Below are 24,625 nucleotides of genomic sequence, written 5' to 3' on the forward strand. Positions count from 1 at the left end.
AGGATTGAACATCTGTAAAAATGTCGTTAGGTTTAAAGAAAAAGTCATGAAACTTTAATGATGCTGATTTTTTATCATTTTAGTCAAAACAAACTGAAGTAGTATTTCTTTTTTTTTAATTAATTATAAATGTTTCTACTAAATGCAGCTGGTCAGACCATAAAGAAGCACTGCGAGATTCAATCACAATACATTTTCACCATCAAAACATCTGTAAAGGCTGCTTCTACATCTCACTGCAGTGAATACAGTTGTTAACTATAATATGAAGTCATGACATGCTCGGATGCTAGGCTATATACAGCTAGCCACTTTTATTTTTCAAGTTCAAAACGATCAGAATCACCTCAACAAATACAGCAGTGCAGAACAGAGGAACCCCAAGAGCAGAAACAACCAGTGGGAGAATTAGCTGTAGCTAAACCTTCGCCCCCGTTCATTTTGACGCTAGATGGAAAGGGAGTAGCTAATAGCTAGTAGCTAAGAACCAAAGTGTCTTGTTTGAGTTGTAAAATTATTGAAACATACAGTCAACAGTTAAACAACGCATATTTACTGAAGAGTTTTCTGGCTAAACAAGAAACTTCTAGCTAGCATGTTAGCATGTCAGGGTGTTAGCAGGCTGACTTACACAGTCTCCTGTAAAAACCTTGTAAAATGGTAAGAAGTGATCATTTATTAACGCTAACACGATAAACATCTGGTAGTGTAGTTAGCCAGCTGTTTTCTAAAGCTAAGATGTACAGAAACTGGTAGCATAGTTAGCTAGTTGCCTGTTTCCCACTCATCCCTCCCTGATAGGCCCTCCATCACAGTTACTGATGCATTACTTCTACCACACATCATACAGTTTTATCAAACCTTTATTCATCATCAGGAAACATTCCTCGCTCATATCCTCGACCTCTGGTCATTAGCTATACTGGTTAGCTAAGGGGCTGCCGCTTTTTACTCAGAATTCAGTATCATTTCAACGTGTTAATCATCTGTCCAACTTTAAAACTGGTTGTGCCTTATTCCATCTAGGTATGTTAGTAAAATGTTAACGCAAAATGGACAAAACTAGCTAGCAGTGCTGAACGAACTATTATTTATTAATATTAACACCAAACCATCTGTGACGTATAGAAGCATTTTGGATTTGACACCACAGATGGAAGAAATCTTGGATAAAGGTTTGCTGACTGTGTAAAATGCAACTAAAGTAACGACAGAAGAAAAAGTGACAGCCCTGTTTAGCTTAGCGTCAACTAACAAATGTCTTGTTACCTAACAAACTTTAGCGCATTTTCACGTAAACTGTGACGTGGGCGGTTAACTAAAACAGCTCTGAATCGCCGAAATACAAAAGTGTGACGAAATGAATTAGCCCGCCGTTAGCAAAAAGGTTCAGCCATCATGATTATGTTGTTTTTGCCAGTTAATTCTGCCCAAATTAATTTCATTTCCAAAATTGTATACATCTCACAACCACAGCTTTAGTTTTACGTGTTATGTTTCGCAGTTTTAGTTATTATTCTATAGCTGTGAGCTTTATTGGCAGAGTAGAGGTAGTGCCACGCTGCTGTTAATTGTCCCAATCTGTTCGAGAGGAGCGATGGGGAAGTGACACGGTGTAAAGAGCGCTCAGTAGCAATAGCAGTTAGCTTTAACCTGCTTTATGCTAACAAGGTATGTAGGTAGCTAGCTAACTAGGTAGCTGGACCATGCAGATTTTCTAAAAAAAAAGTTCCCAGTACTTTATTTAAACAATCTGAAAGTTTGGTTTGAGTTTTCTGTAACAGAACTGACTTTTCAACAAAGCGTAGCAACATATCTGCTGCTCAACATGGCAAAGTAAAGCACCAAGCAGTAAATACACCACCAGAGTCAAGATATCAGACCCTTCTGAAATGTGCTGCTGGATCACACGTCATTTCATTTTAGACTTTCCATTAATCAATACAAATATTCGGTGACACTTTATATTAAGGCAGTAGTTTATTTTCTCATATCACTTTTTTACAGCAAGTCGATATGGCCAACAAAGATTAGGTTTCCTTGATGGATGTCACTATGAAGATTTTAAAAATGGCCTGGAATAGACATTCTTCAGATATCTTTAAATCCTTTTAGTTTTGGTCCTTTTTTTAAACGTTGAATGACAGTGCAATAAAAACTACAAGAAGTAGAGAGCTTAATATAAAGTGTTACCATGTTAGATTCAGCGTGTTGGATGTGTTTTATTTGTTTTGAAGTGAATCCATCATAGCCAAGTCACTGCCAGATATCTACCGTGACGAGGTGTGGACTAATATCACGTAACCACACGAACACCTCAATCTGGAGAAATGTAAAATAGTTGGTAAGAAAAGCACCACCGAAGTTCTCACGGTCAGATTTCAGTCGGCGTAGCCATCGGCACCGTCTGCCACACAGCTAGCTAGCTAGCTAGCTAAACAAAAAGTATTCTAATGTGGGCTTTAAATAAAATCCTGATCTATCCGCGGTGTTGAAAGTTCCTTAGCTAAAATAACAAAATGGGACTCTGAAGGCTCCACTTAAAAAAAAAAGTTTCCATTTTATTTAATAATTCTTTCCTCCACATAATGCTTCAAATAAATCAAGCTAGTTTTTAAGCACACCGTTACGTCCCTGTTCTTCAGTGTGGAGATGTTCCAGTACCTGATATGTTTCCGACTGGGACTTTCCTCAACCAACGAAGTTCAGTAACTAGTAAAAGGATGTTTTCGGCAAGATGCCATTTAAGTTTGTGTACATTTTTCAGCAGCGTAACCGCTGTTGCAACAAGCAGTGGGAACACATCTTACCCAGGCGGAAAAAACATGTCGCAAACCCTCATTTCCTGAAGCTTGTTGAGAATATTAGTTGGACGCTTGGCTCAGCGAGATCCAGCCGTCCCACATGAAGCTAATTTCTCCGGACACGCCGGTGGTGTGGCTACGATTACGTACAGACAAACACGACGGAAATGTAGCGTTTTGTTCCTAAACCTATTTTACCCACTTTATAAAAAAATTCAATTTGAAAAACACACATTAAGTTTAAAACCTAGAAGATCCAGTCTGCAAATGTGTCTCATTTATTCAATTAAGGGCTTCAAAGTCATTAACGTGCGTGTCCCGCAACGACAGCGCAGATAATTAAGCTAATTTTGATCCATTTCTATTGCAAACGGTGCCAAGCACGATTAGCAACCTTGCGTCTGAATGCCGACGCTGCACACGGTCACATTTCTTGGTGTGTGTCACGTAAAGCTACGCATTGTGTGGAAGTGAGCTACTCGTTTTGATCCGACAGAAGAATGTGAGGCAGGAGTTGGCATCCCGTCAAGAGTTTAATCAGCAGCTGGTTCGGACTCTTCTGAGACTCAAACACCTGCAAACCTGAAAGAGTCTGAACTAAGAGCACAGCTGGGTTTGTTCTAACAACAGTTTCTCTTTGGTGAGGAATGATAGACAAGTCATTACAATCTAATGAGCCAAAACAGATGTGTAGTTGAAGAAAGCGGGTGAAGCTGGTAGTCCAGGTCTAGGTGTAATCCGGATTAGTCTGGAGGTCTCAATCTCTGTGGTTCGTCCTCTGGCTTCACTCTGTTTTGTGGTTCCTGGATTTTAGTTCGTCGCTGGGGCAAAGATCCAACACACGGGTCTTCCTTTTCTTTGTCTTCCATATCTAACGAGCAGATCCTCTCCGTTAAGGACTCAGGTGAAGTGGGGCATCCGACTGCAGGTTCTGGAAGAGAAGAAAAGTCGGGTTTTTGATGGACCGCATCAAAGTTTGTCCTTTCACACAGTTTTCTTTGTTCAGAGCCGAGAAAAACAAGCAAGAAAATCCAAACTGACGGACAAAAAGGAAATACGGAAAAAGGCAGAATTCTTTGGGGAAACGTTCGGGATTACAGAACAACCACAAGCTGAACGCAAAACCACAATCAGACAATAAAGCTTTAGAAAAATGGAACCTGGACTCTTCTAGCTGGTTGAATGTGGCGTGGGGTTAGCTCCACACGCATCTGCTGCTTTCAGCTCTTCACGCTTCATGGTCGTCGCGATTAATTCACTAAGTCTGTTCCCGCTGCACTTTTTATCGATACACCAACTTTTCCACCTCAGGCAGGCGATATTTATATATTATAATTTCTCACTCAAGTTTTTTTTATGCGCATACAAACAGGTGGATGGAAACCCACCTACAGCGTCCTGTCAGCGACATCTTTACATATTTACCCACCATCTTTCCCAAACCTTAACTAAGAGCTTTGAGTCGCCGTAGCAGAACCGTGACAACGTTAATCGTAGCCGGAGCTACTCTGTTTATAAGACCGTGAGGTAATGAAAGGACAGTGTTGTCGCACATGTCCACACAGTCATGATTTGGTAAGATACTGCAGACCTGATGTTGTTGGTTGTGTGTTTCGAGATATGAATGCAGCTGTAATGCAACCTGTTGCTGTGTTAACGTTACGTTTTCCTCCTTTCTAACCACTTCCTGTGTTTTCGTTGATGGCGGGGTTCAGCATTCTCCGTGCAACATAAGCCATATTTACCGCTTACGTGGCCTTTGCTACTTTTGTTCGCTTCATCCTTTTCCTCCTCATGAGGGTCACCTGAGGCCTCTTCAACCCTGCGATCAGCAGCAGCAACCTGGGCCGCGACTTGGTGAGCCAGCTTCTCAGTAGCGTCCCCTTGGGAAACCTGCGGGAACAGCAGTCAGTTAAAGTCAGGAGCATTGTAATACTGTCTGGATATTAGTCTTTTACTGCGTAGTCTTTACAAAACCACCAAGATAACAAAGCCTTCCGAGACCTCGCAGTCCAGAAACTAACACCAACATTTCAGGCGATTTTACAACTTTCCAAAAAAGTAAAATTTTACTTAAAAATCACGCAGTGTACTTGTAACTAAGTGTGGATTTGTTTTTTTTAAGCCACGATAAAGGATTGTAATATTGGTCGGTCCACCACTTCGGTCCAGACTGAAACATCTCAACAACCATCAGATGGACTGTGATGAAACGTGCTTCATCGTTCATGTTCCCCTCACGATGACCTGTAATAACTTTCCATCTAGCGCCACCATCAGGTTTTAACGACCAAATACCTGCAGAACTGATGACGTTCCCATCAGCCTCAGCTGCACTTTGTGTTTACTGCTGATCAGCTAATGTTAGCACGCTAACACGCTAAACAAATATGGTGAACATGGTGAGATTTATATTATAGTCCTGACACTAAACTCTTCCAGTTGTAAATCGCACAGAAAACAGCTAATGTGAAGTTATACGGCCTGAAGGCTAAAGGCCTGAAGTACATGTGTTGATGTCCGTGTGCACATTACAGAACAACCAGTTCATCTCAGGCCTCTTAAACTCAAACTCATCACTTTTAGACAGCCTGTACGTCAGAACATTTACCCGGTGAACAGTGAAGAAAACTAAATGTCTGCTGAGTGTTAGAACCTGGAAACGGTCCGCTGACGGAGGTTCACAGAAGATGTTTTTGACTGTCGCCTCTCTCAAGCAAGTTTCAAGTCTGCAAAAAGATTTTTCTAACAAACAGAACGGACTGGAAACCGCGGCCGACGGGCCGACGGGAGAAGCATTTGGCTGTAAAGTTCACAGCACATGACGTGAACCGCAGAGGCAGAACCAGATGCTCCTTCAGTAACTCCTCCTGAGCCCGACCACAAACACCAGCTCACGGAAACCTTGGCCCACAGTCTCGTGACACCCATGCTGACCTTTCCGACACAAACCTCCAGGTTACACAAACTTAACTTGGAGAAGAAAACGAAGGCGAACTGTAAAATTATGACCCAAACTGTCGTGTCGTAAACACCTAGCACGGTTAACGCACTTCCTGCCTCAACATTGACTTCAACATCTGATGTTGCCATGTTCAGATAGTACCAAGTACTTTGATAATATCAGAAATAAGGGGGGGGAAGCTACAACGTTAAGACCCAAGTTGTAATAAACCGGATCCTTTGATGAGATGGACGACACAGATGCAAACGACTATGAGCTGAGTCTGTAAAACACCAGAAAACAGTGACAAATCACATTATCCTCCAGCACAGGACGCCAGTCTGAACCCAAACAATATTTCATTTACTGTCCTGTTAGTAAGACATGTGGAGAACCTGGAACCCTCAAATCTAGACCTTTAGTCTATAAAATGACAACGTCCTTCACTTACTGTCATCTAGAGACGAACATGCAAATATTTGGCCTTTTTGCTTGAAACGTGACAATTAATCAACTTTCACAATAGTTGACAATAACCAAATAATCAGAGCAACAACAGAAAATGCTGACTTTTAGAAAGACTTCGTAGATGTGACCTTTTGTCGACGTCACTACTGCTGTCGTCTTTTAAATCTGAATCCGGGATTCAAAGACCCAACCGGCCAATCGCATCCCCGGCTCGCGCTCCTGCAGCATCAGCTCGCCGGATGAAGCCTGGATTAGAACGCAGGACAGTACCTCAACCAGTAACACTCCTCACCGAAGCACCATAGCAAACGCGTTCCTTCAGACGCAGCTCCACATTGCTGACGAGCAGCCGTGCAGCAGCAGCGCTGTGCGACGCCGCGGCAGCTGCAGCCTTTGTGTCTTTATAGGAGCTGTGACCTGCTGAGCGCGACGGAAAACAGACAAACCTTTGTGCTGTTCGAGCACACTGAAACCAGCCAGAGAGAAATCTAGCAACGTGTAGACGTGGAAGGGCCTTGCTGACGCCATTGTTGTCGCCTGCGGGGCTCGATGTTAAATGTACCGAGGGTAACATTGTTTGTGTAGCTGACCCTGCTCCCCCTTTCTCCCCCCTTTAGCCCTCATCCTCTTCATTATCCTCGTGTGCTTAGCTCCGCTTGAGCTTTTTCTTCTCCTCAAGTGCTTCTGGAGCTTTCAGATGCATCTGGAGTTGTGAGGATCAGCTGCCATCTTTAAATCCTCTTCAGGCTCCTTGAAGTTCAGGATCCAAGATAGTTTCTTTGGTCTCTGGCTGACCTCGACTTCACCTTTCACACTTTAGTCTCCTCTTCTGTTGTCTTCTTTGGCCTCGTCTCGCTCCGTCTTTTCTTCTCTTCTTTGTTTCTTTTGTTCTAATTTCTGTTTTCCTCTTCAAGAAATCTTGTTTCTCTGCAGATCCATCTGATGAAAGCAGTTTCAGTACCTTACCTTCCTGCAGCTCCTGTTAGAAATCACACCATCGTGCTTTAGCAGCTGTTTTCTTCCCCTGTTGTTTGTCTTGTCAGGTTAATGCCATCCAAGTTGTTTTCCCCCTACCCAAGCCCTCCTCCTCCTCCTCCTCCTCCTCCTCCTCCTCCTCCTCCTCCTCAGCAGACATGTTTGTTGTTTTCTGGTACTGACCGGTCGCCGGCGTCCTTAGAGTCAGAGGAACCAGGCAGCATTGTCCCCGTCCGTCCGGCCTGTAGCAGCGAGCGAGAGGAGCTCGCTCTTAATATCTGACTCACCCAACAAACAAGCTGGCAGATCATCATCAGCAACGTCACAAACGCTCCCTTCTGTCCGTTTGGAAAGAACCATTCATCCCAAAACTTAGTAATCCAGGCGAGAAGTTCATTTTCTCAAACACATCGGAGAACAGAGGTGCCAAGTTGTTTTTCAGTGCAGCGACTTTTAAAAGCGGATCTACAACTCGACGGCGCCCACAAACCAAAACACTTGCCTTAAACTCATCAAGTCCTCACTGTGAGGCTCTGAAATGCATCCAGTTTCAAAGTGGACCACGGAGTCCGCGTCCGAGCTCTCCATCACCTCCACCCTTCGCCTCAGCACACGACTTAGCAGTACTCTACCTCCACTCCCTACCTCTGCACAAGGAACACAACAGAAAGCGGTCCTTACCAATTGACCCCACACATTTGTTAGGTTATGCCCCCGGCGTCCCTGCAGAGGCACATATATGATCCCCGCTGCAGGTTTTTCCTCTCGCACTAGAAGGTTCAGCCAGGACGCAAAAACAAACCTGCTAAATAATGGGAGGCCATGAACCGGCCGGGTGGGGCCTTTAAAAAGGAGGGTCCACTCAGCACTTCTGACTGATCCCAGGACTCACAGCCAATCAGGGAGCAGACTTCACCTGTTGCCATGACGCCCAGCACTGACTGGTATAAAAAGGTGGGGGTGGGGGTGGGGGGGGTGAAGGAAGAGGTTAGCTGAACTGTTGCTGCTGATGTTCAACACACCAACATCCTGTCGGACGCAGAACACACACGTTCCCTCTAACATCATTAAAAACACCACGAAAGTTCACTTTGTCTCTCCGTTAGTTTCCATTCCCGGGACACGAAGCATATTTACTGTAGGTGCTGTACTTCAGTACAGTTTTGAGCTACTTCACTTAAATATTTCCATTTTCTGCTACTTTATATTTCCGCTCAGCTACATGTCAGAATATTCTACGTTTTACTACATTTATTTAATAACTTTAGTTACTTTGCAGTTTCAGATTAATAAAATACAATCAAATAAATAAATAATGACGTACGTGATGACGTGTGATGGGCCTCCTGCTGGAGAGCAGTGATCCATGTCTGCTTTTATTATTTTTATTATTAATTTTGTTTGCTGTTTGTAATTGTTAGTATTTTCCACCCAATTATACAACCAGGACAAATGTCTCTGTCTGTCTCGGTGGGGTCTTCCAGCACAAATCAGGCAGCGGAGAAGAGAAAACATGGCGAGCGTAATCAGATTTATTAAACCAGAAGGAGGTTTGAAACATATGTGAGTAGCCTTTTCTCTTAATTCAGCTCTGTAAAGTTTTACAGGTGTCTAAACCAAATCCTATGAAGTAGTTTCATCTGGAAAGTCTCCTAATATTTTTAAGAATACTGAAATTACTGACTGCTGAGTGGTTCTGTAATAAAGAACAATGTTGTGACGCTTCATTACCAAAAATATCCTGAGAGATCTGACTGGAGGAGATCCAGAGCTGCGGATCCAAAGATGTCCGAGTTGTAAAAACCTCCAGAGTTGATTCTGAGGGAGACCATCCTCTTCCTCAAAGTCCCCCCCCCCCACACCAGGGCCTCCACAACAAAGGTCGACCCTCGACCTGTAATTCACATTTAAGCCACGGAGGCAAGTGTTTTTGTTTTTTTAAAGGTGCAACATGGAAACGTGTTTGTGGTGATTTGAGGCTGAAAAGACGTCTTGGTGGTTTAAAGATAATTCAGGTTTATAACAACTTATGAGAAGTTATAATAACATGGTACTCACCGATAGCTGCGATCTTTTTGTCTGGCGTCTGACAGGCGAAGAATCACGAGCAGCCCGACTGAAACGACGTTGGAAGAGTCTCCACGGATTCATCGTGTCCCCCCCCCGTAACATCGGACTCACGGGGGGGCAGTTTGAAGGAAAAAGGAGCAGAACCAGAGGTGTCCTGTTTTATCCCACACATTCTTCCTTGTTAAAACCTGCCGCCTACATTACCCACAATGCAACTCTCCCGCCGACAGCTGGGTGTGAGATTGTGGTGCGTTATGCTAGTAGCGGCTAACGTAGCCCGGAGCCTGCAGCACTGAGCTCACCTCTCTCTAACATTTTCAGACCGGTCGTCTTCAGCTCCAGCCGACGCCGACTCGAGTGACATCACTTGAGGACGTTTATCAGACCTCACTCAGCTCCCTCCGAGACACCGAAGGCTTTATACGACTTTAAAACATCTGCAGTAGAACTCCCCAACACCTGGAGACACCTGGAGACACGCTGAGGGGGAAATCACTGCAGTGCATCTTTAAAAGTTTGTCCTGCCGTCCAGGCCTCCGTTTGTCTCCGTTAGTTTTGAATGAATGGATTCAGCTTGAGAGCCGTGATCCATGTCGGCTTTTATTTCAAGGTGGAGTTTCACCTCTACGTCACCTGCAAGCAGCACGAAGGGATGAAAGAAGCTAAAGCTAAAGGTTCCAGCAGCATGGAAACCAAAATACATCAAGATTACAGGATAGTTCAGGTTTATCACAGCGTGTGATGAGTCATGATAACACCCAGGTCACTCGGACTCACCAAGGTCATCGCTGACATCTGGGAACGCGGCGAAGTCCGGTGGTGGAGGAAGTATTCAAGTCCTTTACTTTAGTAAAAGTAGCAACACCGCTCTGAAAATGGTGCGAGTGAAGTCCTGCAGTCAACATCTGACGAGTAAAAGCTTCATGGAGTAACAGTCTCAGCAGTAAAAGTACAGAAGTATTGTCAGCAAAAAGTACTTTAAGCATCCAAAGTAAAAGTACTCGGACCCCCCATCAGCATTGTTATTAATTATTGTTATTATTATTATTGTTCTGCATTAACTTGTAGCAGAATTTGAGCGTTAGCTGGTCAGCAGGGAGCCAGCGTGACCTCGGCCTGTCACCGGTTGGTTACTGTTTGCCAGTTCGTCTTTAACGAAGCGTAACATGAAGTCTGTTGAGTGAAGCGCAGGACTGGAGTCTGCAGACAGGTGAAAGACATTTCGACTCGTCGAACAGGTGGAATTAGTAACATAATTAATAACGGCTGCATTCCATTTAGCTGCTCCAGCAGCAGGGCTGCTAAAAGGATGAAATACATCAGGACGACCTCATCTGTCACCGATAGAAAGGTGAGACGGGTTTCTGACCTGTCAGGTGCGGTGAAGGGTCTGTGGGTTAGTGGACGATGGCGGTCGTGGTTAAAGGACAGCAGCTGACGTCTTGTTGAGCCGCTCGTCGTCGCCTTCATTCCTAAGCTGAGCTGCACGTGAGCTGAGAAGCATTTAAGGTGTTTGTTTAGTTTTCTGTGAGAAAACATTCAGAACTCACTCGCCTTCTTATTTTCTGGGGAAAAAGTGAAGTTTAGAATATTTTATTGCAGAACTGTAAAGTGAAGACTGTGTGTTTTATTCAGTAATACATTTCAATGATTCATGATTCCTACTTCCTGTTCTAGTGGGCATTACATTGATCTCGATAAAGGTCTGTCTGCTGTCTGCTCTGTAGAGGGCGCTGTGGCTCCAGGAGAACACTGCTGCAGAGGGGGAGGAGGATGAGGAGGGGGGAGGAGGAGGAGGAGGGGGAGGAGGAGGAGGAGGAGGGGAGGAGGAGGAGGAGGAGGGGGAGGAGGAGGAGGAGGAGGAGGAGGAGGAGGAGGAGGAGGAGGAGGAGGGGGATGGAGGAGGAAGGAGGAGGAGGGGGAGGAGGCTGTGCTGGCATGTTTAGTCTCAGGCTGAGAGGATCGCCTGCTGTTTGCTCGCTGCCGCAGAGATCAACCTGGAGGGGGGAGGAGGGCTGGCACTGCAATGCAGAACATCAAATGAGGAAGAGGGAGAAGAGAGGGAGGGAGCTACCGGCTCTGCAGAGAGCAGGTTTTTCCGGGGGGGGGTTCAGGGATTCCCTGCTGGTTTGGAACAGATCCAGTTCAGCTCGGAGACTCGGAGGCGAGCAGATTTAAATCAGATAAATGTGAAACCGATTTAAAGAATCCATTTAAATCTTAACTTTGATTTGACTGAAACATAAAAGGATTTGATTAAAAAACAACAAATCACAGATGTATCTTTAAAAATAATCAATGCTAATTGTATCGTGACCACACCCAGTGCTGGTTTCTGACTGGCTGGCAGCTGGACAAATCGGGAATCTGCGCTCAAGTTATGTTAACCTGCAGGTAACCATAGCAACAGTACTGAGTAGTCAACTGATAACAGGTGTTTTCCATCGCCTGACACAGGTGATTCACTCGTGTGTTTCTTCGGGGGGGGGGGGGTCACGAGTCACAGCAGCTCAGACCACCTCACGTCTACAAATCTGAACTTTCCCTTTAAGTGAAATGAAGGTTTGTGTTGAACGGATTTCCTTCCTCCGTAAATCATTCGCATTTCTAAATCGATTTTAAATCCTGCTTCGTTAGCATCCATGTTTGCCCGCAGGCAGTCGTCTTCTTCGCTGCCTTTGTTGGCGCGTTGCTAAGTTTCTGTGAGTAGCCTGAAACCAACGGCAGGATGGGAAATGCTCGCGCGTCCTCGTGCACGATACCAACAAAACGGGGCCCCGCTCGTTAAAAAAAAAAGAGCTCCACGGCGCTACTAGCGCTCAAAAACTCCACCTTAAAGTAGGATCCGTTATCTATACATTATACCAGAGTTCTGATATATTGTATAGAATATTTTCAACATATCAACATTATGACTCTTAGAGACGCCACGTTCACGTCGTATGCTTACATTTTCCTGAAAAGCGACATCCTGTACACGTGCGAGTGATCGTTCTCTCTTGGTTGAAGTAACACGATGTTGTTATAGCGCTGCGAAACCTCTTCGGGGGTCTGTCTTTGACAACAAAAGCCACATCCTGTCTCCTACAGTCAGCAGTCGGTTTAATCGAGTAGCTGCAGTGTCCTAAACTTTCCCAAACCTAAATCGCTGGCAGCTCAGACAGACAGTCAGCCTGTAACTTGTGTTATAACGTTAAAGGAACGAACACAAGAACAAATAAAGACACAAAAATTACAAAGTATAAAATCATTTATTGTTGACATTTGATGTGATTTTTTTTTATAAATGCTCTTTGTGCTGATACAGTTTTCATTCCTGACAATAAGTGAATAACAGAAATAAGAATATATATCTGTGGTTACTACAAGTTTTATTTCAAGCTTTTCCTCCAAGTTGTGAATTTCCAAAACAGTGCATACGTGATATTGATAAAGACGTCGTACCATTTGAACACGGAGGTGCTCTTCATGCACAGACGGCGGCCGTTACATACGCGTGACCGCCGGCAGGAAGGTAGTGAAGTTTAGAGAGAACGAAACCTAAAGTCCTCCGAGATATTTAAGCAGCAAGGCAAAGTCAGCTGGGTTTCAGTCTTTCCTTAAAAACACACCAGCGTCATGCAGAGACGACAGACGACCAAAGTGCATCAGTGTCGATACCGGCGCTGCTCGTGGGACAGCGTGAGTTACACAAAGCACCGCAAACAACAACCGGTCTCTCGGTACAAACAGCATACATGGCAATAATTGCATATTATGACGCTATATTACATCACAGCTACACAGGATACACGAGATACCAAAGTCAAGACAAACGTAAATCTCAGATTATTTTCTTTCTGCTCAGGTTACAGTTCCTCTGATTAGGAGGAATAAAGCGTTGAACGTGTCATGATGCTCAAGACGTTTGACATTTTACTGCTAAAGTTTCAGTTGTGAACGGATTCGACAGTATTTGTAGATGAAGGTTTGCTTTTAGTCTGTCATCATGTTTGCAGATGATACTCAAAGCTTCAGCATTTTATATTAAAAAACAGGATTTACTCTGTACCATCAATCTGGTTGGTTTCATTTAAACGATGTCGGGATCGAACGGTTTTCTGTTCTGTTCAGTCAGCAAAAAAACCACGGCGCAGTGCCGAAGTCGCCGCTTAAAGGGCCGGATAAACTCCAAATGAACACGGGCGCCATTCTGCAGATGTGTTCACGCGGTCAGAGATTTGTGCACTCAGATGCTCGCGGACACAGGAAGATGACGAGCTTCGCACTATGTGGACACCTGTAATTCTCGCTTCAGTGTGTTCGGCTCCACGAGATGCAGCTCCAACAAAACACGGATCGTATTGAAGCGAATTGGAAAACCTCAGTTCAGTTCAGCTCTTCATTTCATTTAAGTTTTAAGTATGTTTGGGGGAGTGTTTTTACCTCGATTGGCAGGTGTCTCAGCCTATCACATTCAGCCGTGATGGTTGCAGCTCGGCTCTTCTTTGGCCACATCGGGATTTTCAGTCTCCGGTAGCTGACAGATGGCGACGAGCAGTAAACCCAAACTCCAGGCTTCACGTTTCTTAAGAAACCCGTGAGAGACCTCAGAGGCAACTATAGAGACGTTCATACAGACTGTGGCGTCGGATGGGCGTGAACAGGAGGTGAAGCTATCAACCAAAGAGTAGGAAGTCACAGAAAAGTAGGAAGGAAAACTGTAAAGCTAAATGTGAAAAACCGTCGCGTTTCAAAGAGGAAACGAAGCGTATAAAATGATTGAGGAAGACACCAAAGCTAAAGCCAAAGGAAGAACTGGTAGACAAAACAGAAGGATTCAGCTGAGCCAATCACAGCTCTCCTGGGAGAGAATCCTGGGAATCTATTGGCTGCCATGACCTCCAACTAAACAGGACATTATGTCTGCTACGTTGCGGTTTGCTTAAACACAATCTGCCAGCGAGCAGCAACAAAAGATGCCGTTGTCGGTTTGACAGCAGAGCGAACACAACAATCGCTGCTGTCGCAGTTCACGGAGGCCTCGTCATGTTTGCACTGCAGGTAGTTTAGTTTCGCTGTTCTCGCTAAGAGGAAACGAGTCCTCCAGGACCAACAGCGACACACCGGCCAAAACCGATGAAGCCGAGAGGCTAAAGTCTGAGGAGAGATACGACATCTCTGCTAGAAGAAGCACGAACATGCGCCTCGAACACGGAAACGTCTCGCCTACAAGACCCAAACACACCGGTGACTTAGGAAGTATTTGTCTTTCTACACTCTTCCATCATACATACCTACAATCATCCAGTAGGACCAAACTCCGCAGCTTCATTCACAATCTTTCAGCTCTGGACTGATGATCATTTCCCAACATAATGGTTTCTGCTGATTAGACAGAAAAAAAAAATCCACACCCCTAAAAACTCCGCCTCCTCGCAAGCTGCCTGTCAAAACAAAAGCCACAGATGAGTCCTTCCTTAGCGAAGGAAAAATAAGAGCCCGTGCAGTAGCACTGCTTCAGGAGACTCTCCAGGGACAGCTACGACGTAAAAGGCGAGCGTCACGTGACTGCCGAGGGTATCCGAGCAAGCTGCTCCGCTGGCTCTGATAACTTTCACCTGTATAAATAGCGTTAGCTTAGTTGGCTAATATCTATGGATGTCTTCGGCTGTCTGTCACCTGACCCTCGCCTTAAGACTGGCAGACGCTGTACAGATTAAGCCCAATTTTAGCCCCGAATTGGTCGCCCCAACCAATATTAGAAACAGGCAGAATTTCAGGCAGATCGGTAGTTTATTGACGTTCAGTTTGAGGTCACAACGCCCGATTAATTTCCTGAACGATCAACGATCTGTCTGGACGATCGGTTGTCAGTCCGATTTCCTAACGCTGCCTTTCTCTCTTTTAGTCAACATTATTGAGGACGTGGTCGTCTCGTATGAATGAATTGATTGGAAATGACACTGAATGTTTAAACTCGGCGTGAGCTCCACGTTGTGGCTGGTCGATTGATCTGTATGTATTGATCTGTGTGTGAGCATAAAAGTCGTACGTTTCGTGCAGAAAGGCCGATTAAAACGTGCGGTGTGAGTTAACACGATGTACACGATTAATAAAAACTACAGTGTCTGTTCAGCTTTACAAGTCGCATCGCTTCCCTTCACCTGACACGCACCACATGTACTGACAGGTCTGTTAGCCCCGCCCACCTCATTTGCATATTGAGATCTAATCACAATGCAGGAAGAGTGGAGATAACAAAATCACATGATGAGATGTAACTTTGTTCGAGCAATATACCGTATAATTTTAAATGAACGATCTCTTAAAAACACCTGAATTAAAGAGCATATGTACAGTGAGTTAAAACATATTCCACTTGAATTCAGATGCATTTAGGCAGCCGCAGATATCAGAAGTATAACCGTCCAACACGTGTGATCTGTTACGCTGAAGCAATCAGATTACTGTTTGTGTTTGTGTTTGGATGCGTTAACCCCATGGGCTCCATTCAGAGCTGAAAACTCATCAACATGGAAACATGCATATACTGATTTTTTATAAAAAAAACTAAAAAGCCAGACTAGCCAGTCAAATGTGAAGCTCTGTGCAGGAATTTAAACATCAACATCAGACACATTTAGCGCCTCACTTTCACCGTGCTGCATTAAATCTTTCACATTCACTCTGGATATAAAAACGCTACAGATCCCAAACATCAGACTTCTCGCTGAAGTCTTGTACACAGTGTTTAGTCTGCGTGAATTCTCAGAGGAAAACAGTGCTAACGTCAGTTAATCTGGTCAGTTAGCTTGTCTCACCGAGCCAAACCATTGATCATCGGCTGAAAGTCTGGTCCACAATGACCTTTCAGTTCAGCAGCCTCCACGCACCCCTGCCATTTTGAAGTGTGTAAACCTTTTGATTGAGAGTGCAGATAGCCAATGAGAGCAGACCCTTCAGTATCTGGAGGGTCTGAACAGCTAAACAGACTTTGTGGACCAAACCCCATGAGACCAAGTCAAAGCCACCAAATCAAACCTTTAGAACATAATTTCCTTCATCACAGTGCCAAAGTCCTGTTTAAAACAACAACATTAAAGCCATCTGTTATTATTGCCGATATCGTGTGAAGGCGGGAAGGCTCGAAACCCTCCTGAGGACCAAAGGTGCCGGTGTGACTGTCCTGACTCTTTCTGTAGTGTCTGATCAAAGTAAAAATCAGCCTTAACCTCAGTCAGTCATTTCAGTCTGTAATGTCTCCCAGAGTGATGCTGCGAACGTAACAAAGTGCTTTTGTCATCTGTGTGATATCGTCGTCGACCACCATCAGCGCAGCTTCAGGCTGAAGTCAGAAGCGCTTTTCTGACATCTGGAGGCTGAACGGGTCGAGTTTGATTCCCGCAGACTGACTCCGTGTCCGGCTTAGGAGAAGCTGTCCTTATCGGAGTCAGGGGAAGGAGGCCGCGAGATCTCGAAGAAGGAGCCCGACGACTTCCTGGATTTGAGAAGTCTCAGCATCTCAGCCAGCTGAGCCTCCAGTGCTGCCATGCGACTGTTCAGAGATCTGATGTCTCCTCTCAATTCTTGTTTCATCTCGAGGAAAGAGGCTTGCATGCTCTGCTCCGGTATCGGACAGAAGACCCTCTTCTCGTCAGACTGGTTCGGGCTTTGCTCTTGCGGCGTTCTGGCGCCGCCGACATTGTCCAAACGGAGGTCGCTCTTTGTGATGCCGCTGTCACAGGAGTCAGTTTTCTTGAGGGGCATCTCGTCGTGAGACTTAGTTCTATCGGGCAGCGTCTCCATGGACTCGGCCTTGGAGACGCTGCTCCATGACTCAGCCTTCACGACTGACTCCTTGAATCGTCCCCAGCCTTTAGCTTTGGGTGGCTCTGCGGATTTGCAGCCGATCAGGTTTCCATTTTGGATGGCGGGAGCATGGAACATGACTCGGCTGGAGGTCCTGGATGAAGAGGACACAGTGGATGTTGAGGAGGTGGTGGGTGTGGCTGGGCCCTCGGTCACCGTGACTATACTGGTGGAGGCCAGGACCTCTGGACCTCTGGGCGGCTCCAAGGGAACGACACCTTTCTCCACGTCACCGCCGCCCTGATCGACCCGCTCGGTGGCGAGCCGCGCCTCCCTCTGCTGCCGGAAACGCTGGAAGAGTCGTCGGACTGGATGATCCGGAGGGAGGTTCAGAGGAGCCTCGTTCTTCCTCTTCAACATCTCCTCCTCCTCACGTTTCACATCACTGATCTTCCGGAAGACGATCTGTAAAAAGACAAGAAACCAAAGCCCTTAGCCAAAAAATCACAGACTCTGGCCACAGAAATTGTGTTGACTTCTGTGACCATTTAGACGTTGGACTGAGGACTGAGGAGTGACTCAACCTCCAAACAGACAGAGCTTCCCACAGGTCCAAGAAATTGTACGTGACTTGAAAAGGTGATTCTTCTCACAAAACCCAAAATAAACACGTCCATTTAAAAAATGGACCAGATTCTGAAACTGAGGAACTTAACACCACCTGTCGTAGAAAAGGTTTCAGTCGTAGTCATGACCTAATGACCTAATAGTTTCAGGTGAAACTAGCTATGAACAGACACTCAGGTAGACTCCTTCCTGAGGGCGGGGCTTATATAACACAGAGTAGCTTAAATTTCTAATTCCCGCCCCATTTTTTCACAATTGAGAATGACTTCCGGATGGGAGCCGAAACGTCTCGATTCTGAAAACAGCGTCCAGACGACTACGACTGAAACCTTTTCTAGAACACTCCTGGACGAATGAGGGACGACACCATCTTAACACCACCTGAAAATCTTGTCTGTACTGACCTCCAGTGATTTAACTTCTCACCTTCCTGCAGTGACTTACAGGTGTGCTCCAGGACACTGTGACATCACTGTTGGGTGTGGTCAGAGGTGAAACAGGCTTGAATCAGAGAGGGCAGTGAAACACTGCTGCCCAGCCTGCTGTCAAGTTATTCAAGGTTTTGCACTGTAAATTGTTTAAATTGCCCACGATTATAATAAATGTCTTCCACTTGGTTTTACTTTTCTGTATTCTGTTGTTTATGTATCAACTTGCTGAAAAACTCGGCCCAGTGTTCCCAGCACTCACGTTCATTTTCAACGATTCCCCAGCACATAAATGGCCATCAATCAAAACTGCATGGTCAACAGTGTTGAATGGAGCGCTCACATCTGAAAGTGTTTGGATTGAGCATCTGCTGCTTCTGCTGTTAAAACAAGTCATTTATTATTAAAGAAACATCTCTGCGCTGTGCAGCGCTCTGAGAGCTGATTGGAGAAAAGAGAGAAATTAAGAAGAATCCCTTTTTTCTAACGCTTTGATCAAAATGTCAGTGTATAAAAAAGCAGTAGGTAGTTTGAGATTAAAGACCTTTAGACGAATATCTTTACTTTGGCGTGTAAAGATGAACTACAGAAAAAAACTCTTCTACTTCAAACACATTTGATAATGTAAGTAAAAGATAATTGATGCAAACAGTGTAACTCGGTCTTAAATTAAAGTCCTTTTCTCCAGTAAACATATAAGTCCTTAAACATACTTTGAAGTATTCGCATCAAGCCCGGGACCTTTATTTATGTTGTTCCCTATCGCTCTCTCTCTTCCCTCCTTTCCTGTCATCTCTCTACTGTCGCTGTCCAACTAAAGGCACAAATTACCCCCAAAAACGAATTTAAAAAACTCCACAGCTTTCAAAACTCTCCTTATGACTGTGGCGGAGAATTAGGGTCATCGTTGGGGGAAAAAAGGTTTAGTCCACAAATATTTTATGAATAAAGTCTAGGAAAGGAAAACATTGTAATGTCAAGAGAGTCATAATTTAATGAGGAAAAGTCAGAATATTGTTCCAATAAGTATTACAAGAAAAAGTTTGTCTGATTAGATTGATCAGATTGGGTAAATTAGATTACAAAAACTGTCGTTAGTTTTGCAGGTATTTGGACATAAACCAAAGTATTGGACAAATGGATATTTTGACCTGCTGGTGGCGCTAGAGGAATTCAGGGGATCACCAAAGTCAGTAGGACTCGTCCTCTGATGACCACAAACATCTGAACCAAAGCGGCGGACCCGACCTTGTGATGGCGAGAGCCACCTGACCAGGTGTCAGTTGACATGGTGGCTCAGTGGTTTGCACACACGCCGCCCAGCGTGAAGGTCATAGATCCAAAACCCATTTGTGCCAGAAAGAGAGTATTTAGGTTTTGCCTGCGTGGAGTTTTGTTATCTGGAAACAAGAATGACACCGATCTTATTCTAAGTAATTTAATACTGAGTATCAGTTGGCTTGTAACTGAATCAACTACACTAAACAAGAACTCCTTGAAATGAGCTTTGTTGGCCTTATTTTAAGACTTCTGGTAATCCTGACTTATCAAGAGAAATAATTCTCATATCTAAAACGTTTTTCACTTAAATGTGATAATACATTTTTGCAGTGTTGTATAAAAAAGTTATAACTTTTATACAACTAATAGTGTTAAGTAACAGTTGGTTTGAAACCCATTCAAATGAACACATCTGGAACTTAGCGAGTGGTGTTGATGGAGGGCGGTAACGGAGAGGTGCGTGGGGAGACGTCAGACAGAAAGGTTGTCGATGGTTCTTTAATCTCCTGAAGCTGTACCAGGTGAGCCGGTCGTCCACGTGTTTAAACGTCTTCACTCCAGACCGCTTCCGTTGCAGGTGATGCAGGAAGTGAAGGTTAAACATTACGGCTGACCGGGCTGTAAATCGATGAACGTGCATTAATGTGTCGGAGGACCTCCGGACCTCTGCTGAGGCTGAGTCTTTATTCTGCAGCGACAGCGAGGGGCGGCGCCTTCCCCCCCCAGCGATGTCATCAGTATGTATGAACCCTGAGCCAATCAGCGAGCGCCTGACCTGCTGTAATTGGATCGTGTGGACAGTTCTGTCAGAGAGAGGTGACGAGAACAGAGGAACGCAGAACGCGAGAGAACTGCTGATGTTCAACAGCTGCTGCCGTTTCTTCTGATACAAACACAACATATCAGACTGAGACTCTCTGTGCTGCGTTCACCTGCAAACACAAACTTTACTGTCGCTCAGTCTTAACCGCGACCAGGACTCCGTTATCACAACCTGAGACCGGCAATAACTGATGTTTCTGTCCACCTGTCTTCAGCAGAAACAAGTTTGAACACATTAACATATCCTCTGCTTTTAAGTTGATATGTTGAACGTGTTAGCAAACAGCTGTTTAGCAGCTACAGAGTCACATGACGCTTCACCAGGAGGCGTGTCAGAGTCACATGACACTTCATCAGGAGGCGTGTCAGAGTCACATGATACTTCACCAGGAGGCGTGTCAGAGTCACATGACACTTCACCAGGAGGCGTGTCAGAGTCACATGACACTTCCTCAGGAGGCGTGTCTGTGTCTCCTGATGGACGTCGGTCCGGTCTTCTCTCCGTCAGCTCTGTGTTTGGTCTCCAGCAGCTGCCGAGGGAAACATCTGGCTCTTTAGCAGCTAGATGCTCCGCTATGTTCAGCAGCTGCTGTCTGCTGCTCAGCAGGAAGCGTTCAGAGGCTTTTTACAGCTTCTTCTTCTCTGGCAGCGACGCTCTGAGAGCTGAGAGCGAACCAGAGCGGACGAACAGCGAGCTGAAAGTCTCTATGAAGCTCCGTGAAGGCCGAGGGGAGCTGCAGGCTGACACCGACACACCGTCACATTGTTATTTCATACATTGTTATTGTAGAAATATCCATTATAGCTGCTTCAAATGTCATTTAATGTTTTATTTTACGAACACGATTTCTTAATATCTTCTCAAGAAGAAACTAGTTTCACATTAGTTATAGGGAAAATGTTCTGCGACAGTACGTACAGTAAACACAAACTCATTTATCTGAGTTTGAGAAAGAACCAGGAAATTATATTATTTATTATTTAATACCGCTCTCATGTCTGTACGGTAAATATGAAGCTACAGCCAGCAGCTGGTTAGCTTAGCATAGCATAAATATTGGAAACAGGGGTAAACAGCTAGCCTGGCTCTGTCCAAACCTACCAGCACCTCTAAAGCTCTCTGATGAACACCTTACACCTCGTTAGTTTAACACCAAATAGGAGTATGAGCTGCAACAAACGCCCCCGGCTGGATGGCAGTTATATTCGTCATAACAAAAAGTTGGTGAAGTAGTGAAGAGAAGTGACCAGTGTCACTCCCCTGTTCGAACAGTTGAAAGCAAACCTGTGACGGTCTTCTCCTTCAGACCAGCAGCGTCGCTCAGCTCTCAGCAGCAGAGAAATGTCTTGTTTTAAACGTGACGAGGTCAGCTGCTGCTCTCCGCTCTCCGAGGGTTTGGAGGTGAGAGCTGGCAGGTCGTTTCTCTTCACCGGCGCCATTATTGCACCGCCAAGCAGAACACGATGGCTTCACATCGATTTACAGCGGGGATAGGGAGAGGGGGAGAGAGAGAGAGAGACAGAGAGACAGAGAGAGAGAGAGAGAGAGAGAGAGAGAGAGAGAGAGAGAGAGAGAGACAGAGAGAGAGAGAGACAGAGAGAGAGAGAGAGAGAGAGAGAGAGAGAGAGAGAGAGAGAGAGAGAGAGAGAGAGAGAGAGAGAGAGAGAGAGAGACAGAGAGAGAGAGAGAGAGAGAGAGAGAGAGAGAGAGAGAGAGAGAGAGAGAGAGAGAGAGAGAGAGAGAGAGAGAGAGAGAGAGAGAGAGAGAGAGAGAGAGAGAGAGAGAGAGAGAGAGAGAGAGAGAGAGAGAGAGAGAGAGAGAGAGAGAGAGAGAGAGAGAGAGAGAGAGAGAGAGAGAGAGAGAGAGAGAGAGAGAGAGAGAGAGAGAGAGAGAGAGAGAGAGAGAGAGAGAGAGAGAGAGAGAGACAGAGAGAGAGAGAGAGAGAGAGAGAGAGAGAGAGAGACAGAGAGAGAGAGAGAGAGAGAGAGAGAGAGAGAGAGAGAGAGAGAGAGAGAGAGAGAGAGAGAGAGAGAGAGAGAGAGAGAGAGAGAGAGAGAGAGAGAGAGAGAGAGAGAGAGAGAGAGAGAGAGAGAGAGAGAGAGAGAGAGAGAGAGGGAGAGAGAGAGAGAGAGAGAGAGAGAGAGAGAGAGAGAGAGAGAGAGAGAGAGAGAGAGAGAGAGAGAGAGAGAGAGAGAGAGAGAGAGAGAGAGAGAGAGAGAGAGAGAGAGAGAGAGAGAGAGAGAGAGAGAGAGAGAGAGAGAGAGAGAGAGAGAGAGAGAGAGAGAGAGAGAGAGAGAGAGAGAGAGAGAGAGAGAGAGAGAGAGAGAGAGAGAGAGAGAGAGAGAGAGAGAGAGAGAGAGAGAGAGAGAGAGAGAGAGAGAGAGAGAGAGAGAGAGAGAGAGAGAGAGAGAGAGAGAGAGAGAGAGAGAGAGAGAGAGAGAGAGAGAGAGAGAGAGAGAGAGAGAGAGAGAGAGAGAGAGAGAGAGAGAGAGAGAGAGAGAGAGAGAGAGAGAGAGAGAGAGAGAGAGAGAGAGAGAGAGAGAGAGAGAGAGAGAGAGAGAGAGAGAGAGAGAGAGAGAGAGAGAGAGAGAGAGAGAGAGAGAGAGAGAGAGAGAGAGAGAGAGAGAGAGAGAGAGAGAGAGAGAGAGAGAGAGAGAGAGAGAGAGAGAGAGAGAGAGAGAGAGAGAGAGAGAGAGAGAGAGAGAGAGAGAGAGAGAGAGAGAGAGAGAGAGAGAGAGAGAGAGAGAGAGAGAGAGAGAGAGAGAGAGAGAGAGAGAGAGAGAGAGAGAGAGAGAGAGAGAGAGAGAGAGAGAGAGAGAGAGAGAGAGAGAGAGAGAGAGAGAGAGAGAGAGAGAGAGAGAGAGAGAGAGAGAGAGAGAGAGAGAGAGAGAGAGAGAGAGAGAGAGAGAGAGAGAGAGAGAGAGAGAGAGAGAGAGAGAGAGAGAGAGAGAGAGAGAGAGAGAGAGAGAGAGAGAGAGACAGAGAGAGAGAGAGAGAGAGAGAGAGAGAGAGAGAGAGAGAGAGAGGAGGGAGAGACTTAACGGCCCGTTAACGGTTTGAGAACAGAACGAAAACAACGATGCGATGAGAAGAAGTACGTTAGTATTCTTATGTCTCGACGGTCACGCCCCGCTATGACCTCATGCCTCACAATCAAGACATCGTCAAATAGATCCGCATCTCACCTCGCGTGCATTCAGGAAGTATTCACAGACCTCGTCGATTCATTTTAACATTTAATAAAAGCGTTTCCTACGCTCACAGCTCCTCAGGTCTCCTGCCGGGGCAGAGCCGGCGGCCGGGGCGGAGGAAACAGGAAGTGAGCCGGCGGCCGGGGCGGAGGAAACAGGAAGTGAGCCGGCGGCCGGGGCGGAGGAAACAGGAAGTGAGCCGACGGGCCGGGCGGACGAAACAGGAAGTGAGCCGGCGGCCGGGCGGAGGAAACAGGAAGTGAGCCGACGGCCGGGCGGAGGAAACAGGAAGTGAGCCGACGGCCGGGGCGGAGGAAACAGGAAGTGAGCCGGCGGCCGGGGCGGAGGAAACAGGAAGTGAGCCGGCGGCCGGGGCGGAGGAAACAGGAAGTGAGCCGACGGCCGGGGCGGAGGAAACAGGAAGTGAGCCGACGGCCGGGGCGGAGGAAACAGGAAGTGAGCCGGCGGCCGGGGCTGAGGAAACAGGAAGTGAGCCGACGCCCCTCTGACGGGAACTGGATCTGTGCTGTCTGAGGTAACGCATCACTGATGAAACTCGCTGCTTGTATCGGCTCACTGCGTCGTCAGCTAACTGCCGCTGCTGATAATAACAGAGCAGAAGAAGAACAGGCCGCTGCTGATAATACCAGAGCAGAAGAAGAACAGGCCGCTGCTGATAATAACAGAGCAGAAGAAGAACAGGCCGCTGCTGTCGCTTCTCACCTGGAAGCTGTTTTATCGAACTCTTATTTACAAACCGCGGAGCCCGCCGCTTCATGTGGCGACGACCCGATTCTGTGAGCGGCTTTAAGAAACCGCTCGAATCCCCGCTTTATTCTCTCAGACTGTTTTACTGTTTCTGAATCCTTTCACTGTCTTGGGTTTTAACTCTCGGCCCTCTAACATTTCATTATATTATATAATATAATATATATATATTTTATATATTATATCGTCTGTTGACTCTCATAATGACCTTTATGTCTTCGTGTACCTCAGTCTGCTCTTACTGCTTATGTTTTTTCTGCGTGAAGCACTTTGAGCTGCATGTTATGCATGAAAGGTGCTGTATAAATAAAATGTATTATTATTATTATTTAAATCTTTATTAGTCCAACACGCTTCTGAGTTTAGCATTAGCATTAAGCTAGCAGTGCTGGTCTTCTCTTCATTAGAGCGGATCATTTCACAGATTGTTACTAGTTAAACAAACAGCAGCCAGT

The 24,625-nt window shown here is 45.7% G+C and overlaps 3 protein-coding genes and 1 long non-coding RNA gene across 11 annotated transcripts in view; 2 read left to right on the top strand and 2 right to left on the bottom strand.

Moving 5' to 3' along the window:
• LOC122873026 (NACHT, LRR and PYD domains-containing protein 12-like) overlaps positions 1–24,625 on the top strand; it is a 657,912-nt gene that overhangs the window by 368,702 nt on the left and 264,585 nt on the right. The window lies entirely within an intron of this gene.
• Positions 1–24,625, top strand: part of LOC122873028 (NACHT, LRR and PYD domains-containing protein 12-like) — a 1,034,258-nt gene that overhangs the window by 171,345 nt on the left and 838,288 nt on the right. The window lies entirely within an intron of this gene.
• On the bottom strand, positions 100–6,634 carry LOC122873093. The gene is made up of 3 exons (XR_006377354.1): positions 6,345–6,634; positions 4,550–4,697; positions 100–3,735 (listed from the first exon to the last, which is right to left on the bottom strand). It is a non-coding gene; the product is annotated as an uncharacterized LOC122873093 (long non-coding RNA).
• The window catches only part of kcnh1b (potassium voltage-gated channel, subfamily H (eag-related), member 1b), a 58,539-nt gene continuing 46,407 nt past the window's right edge, over positions 12,494–24,625 (bottom strand). For all 4 annotated transcript variants that reach the window (XM_044189320.1, XM_044189319.1, XM_044189317.1 and 1 more), the window contains one exon: positions 12,494–17,517. In XM_044189320.1, the coding sequence (XP_044045255.1) occupies positions 16,669–17,517 (849 nt within the window). In that variant the 3' untranslated portion in view covers positions 12,494–16,668. The remainder of the gene's footprint in view (positions 17,518–24,625) is intronic.

This window comes from Siniperca chuatsi, linkage group LG3 (genome assembly GCF_020085105.1).
Source record: "Siniperca chuatsi isolate FFG_IHB_CAS linkage group LG3, ASM2008510v1, whole genome shotgun sequence".
NCBI lineage: Eukaryota > Metazoa > Chordata > Actinopteri > Centrarchiformes > Sinipercidae > Siniperca > Siniperca chuatsi.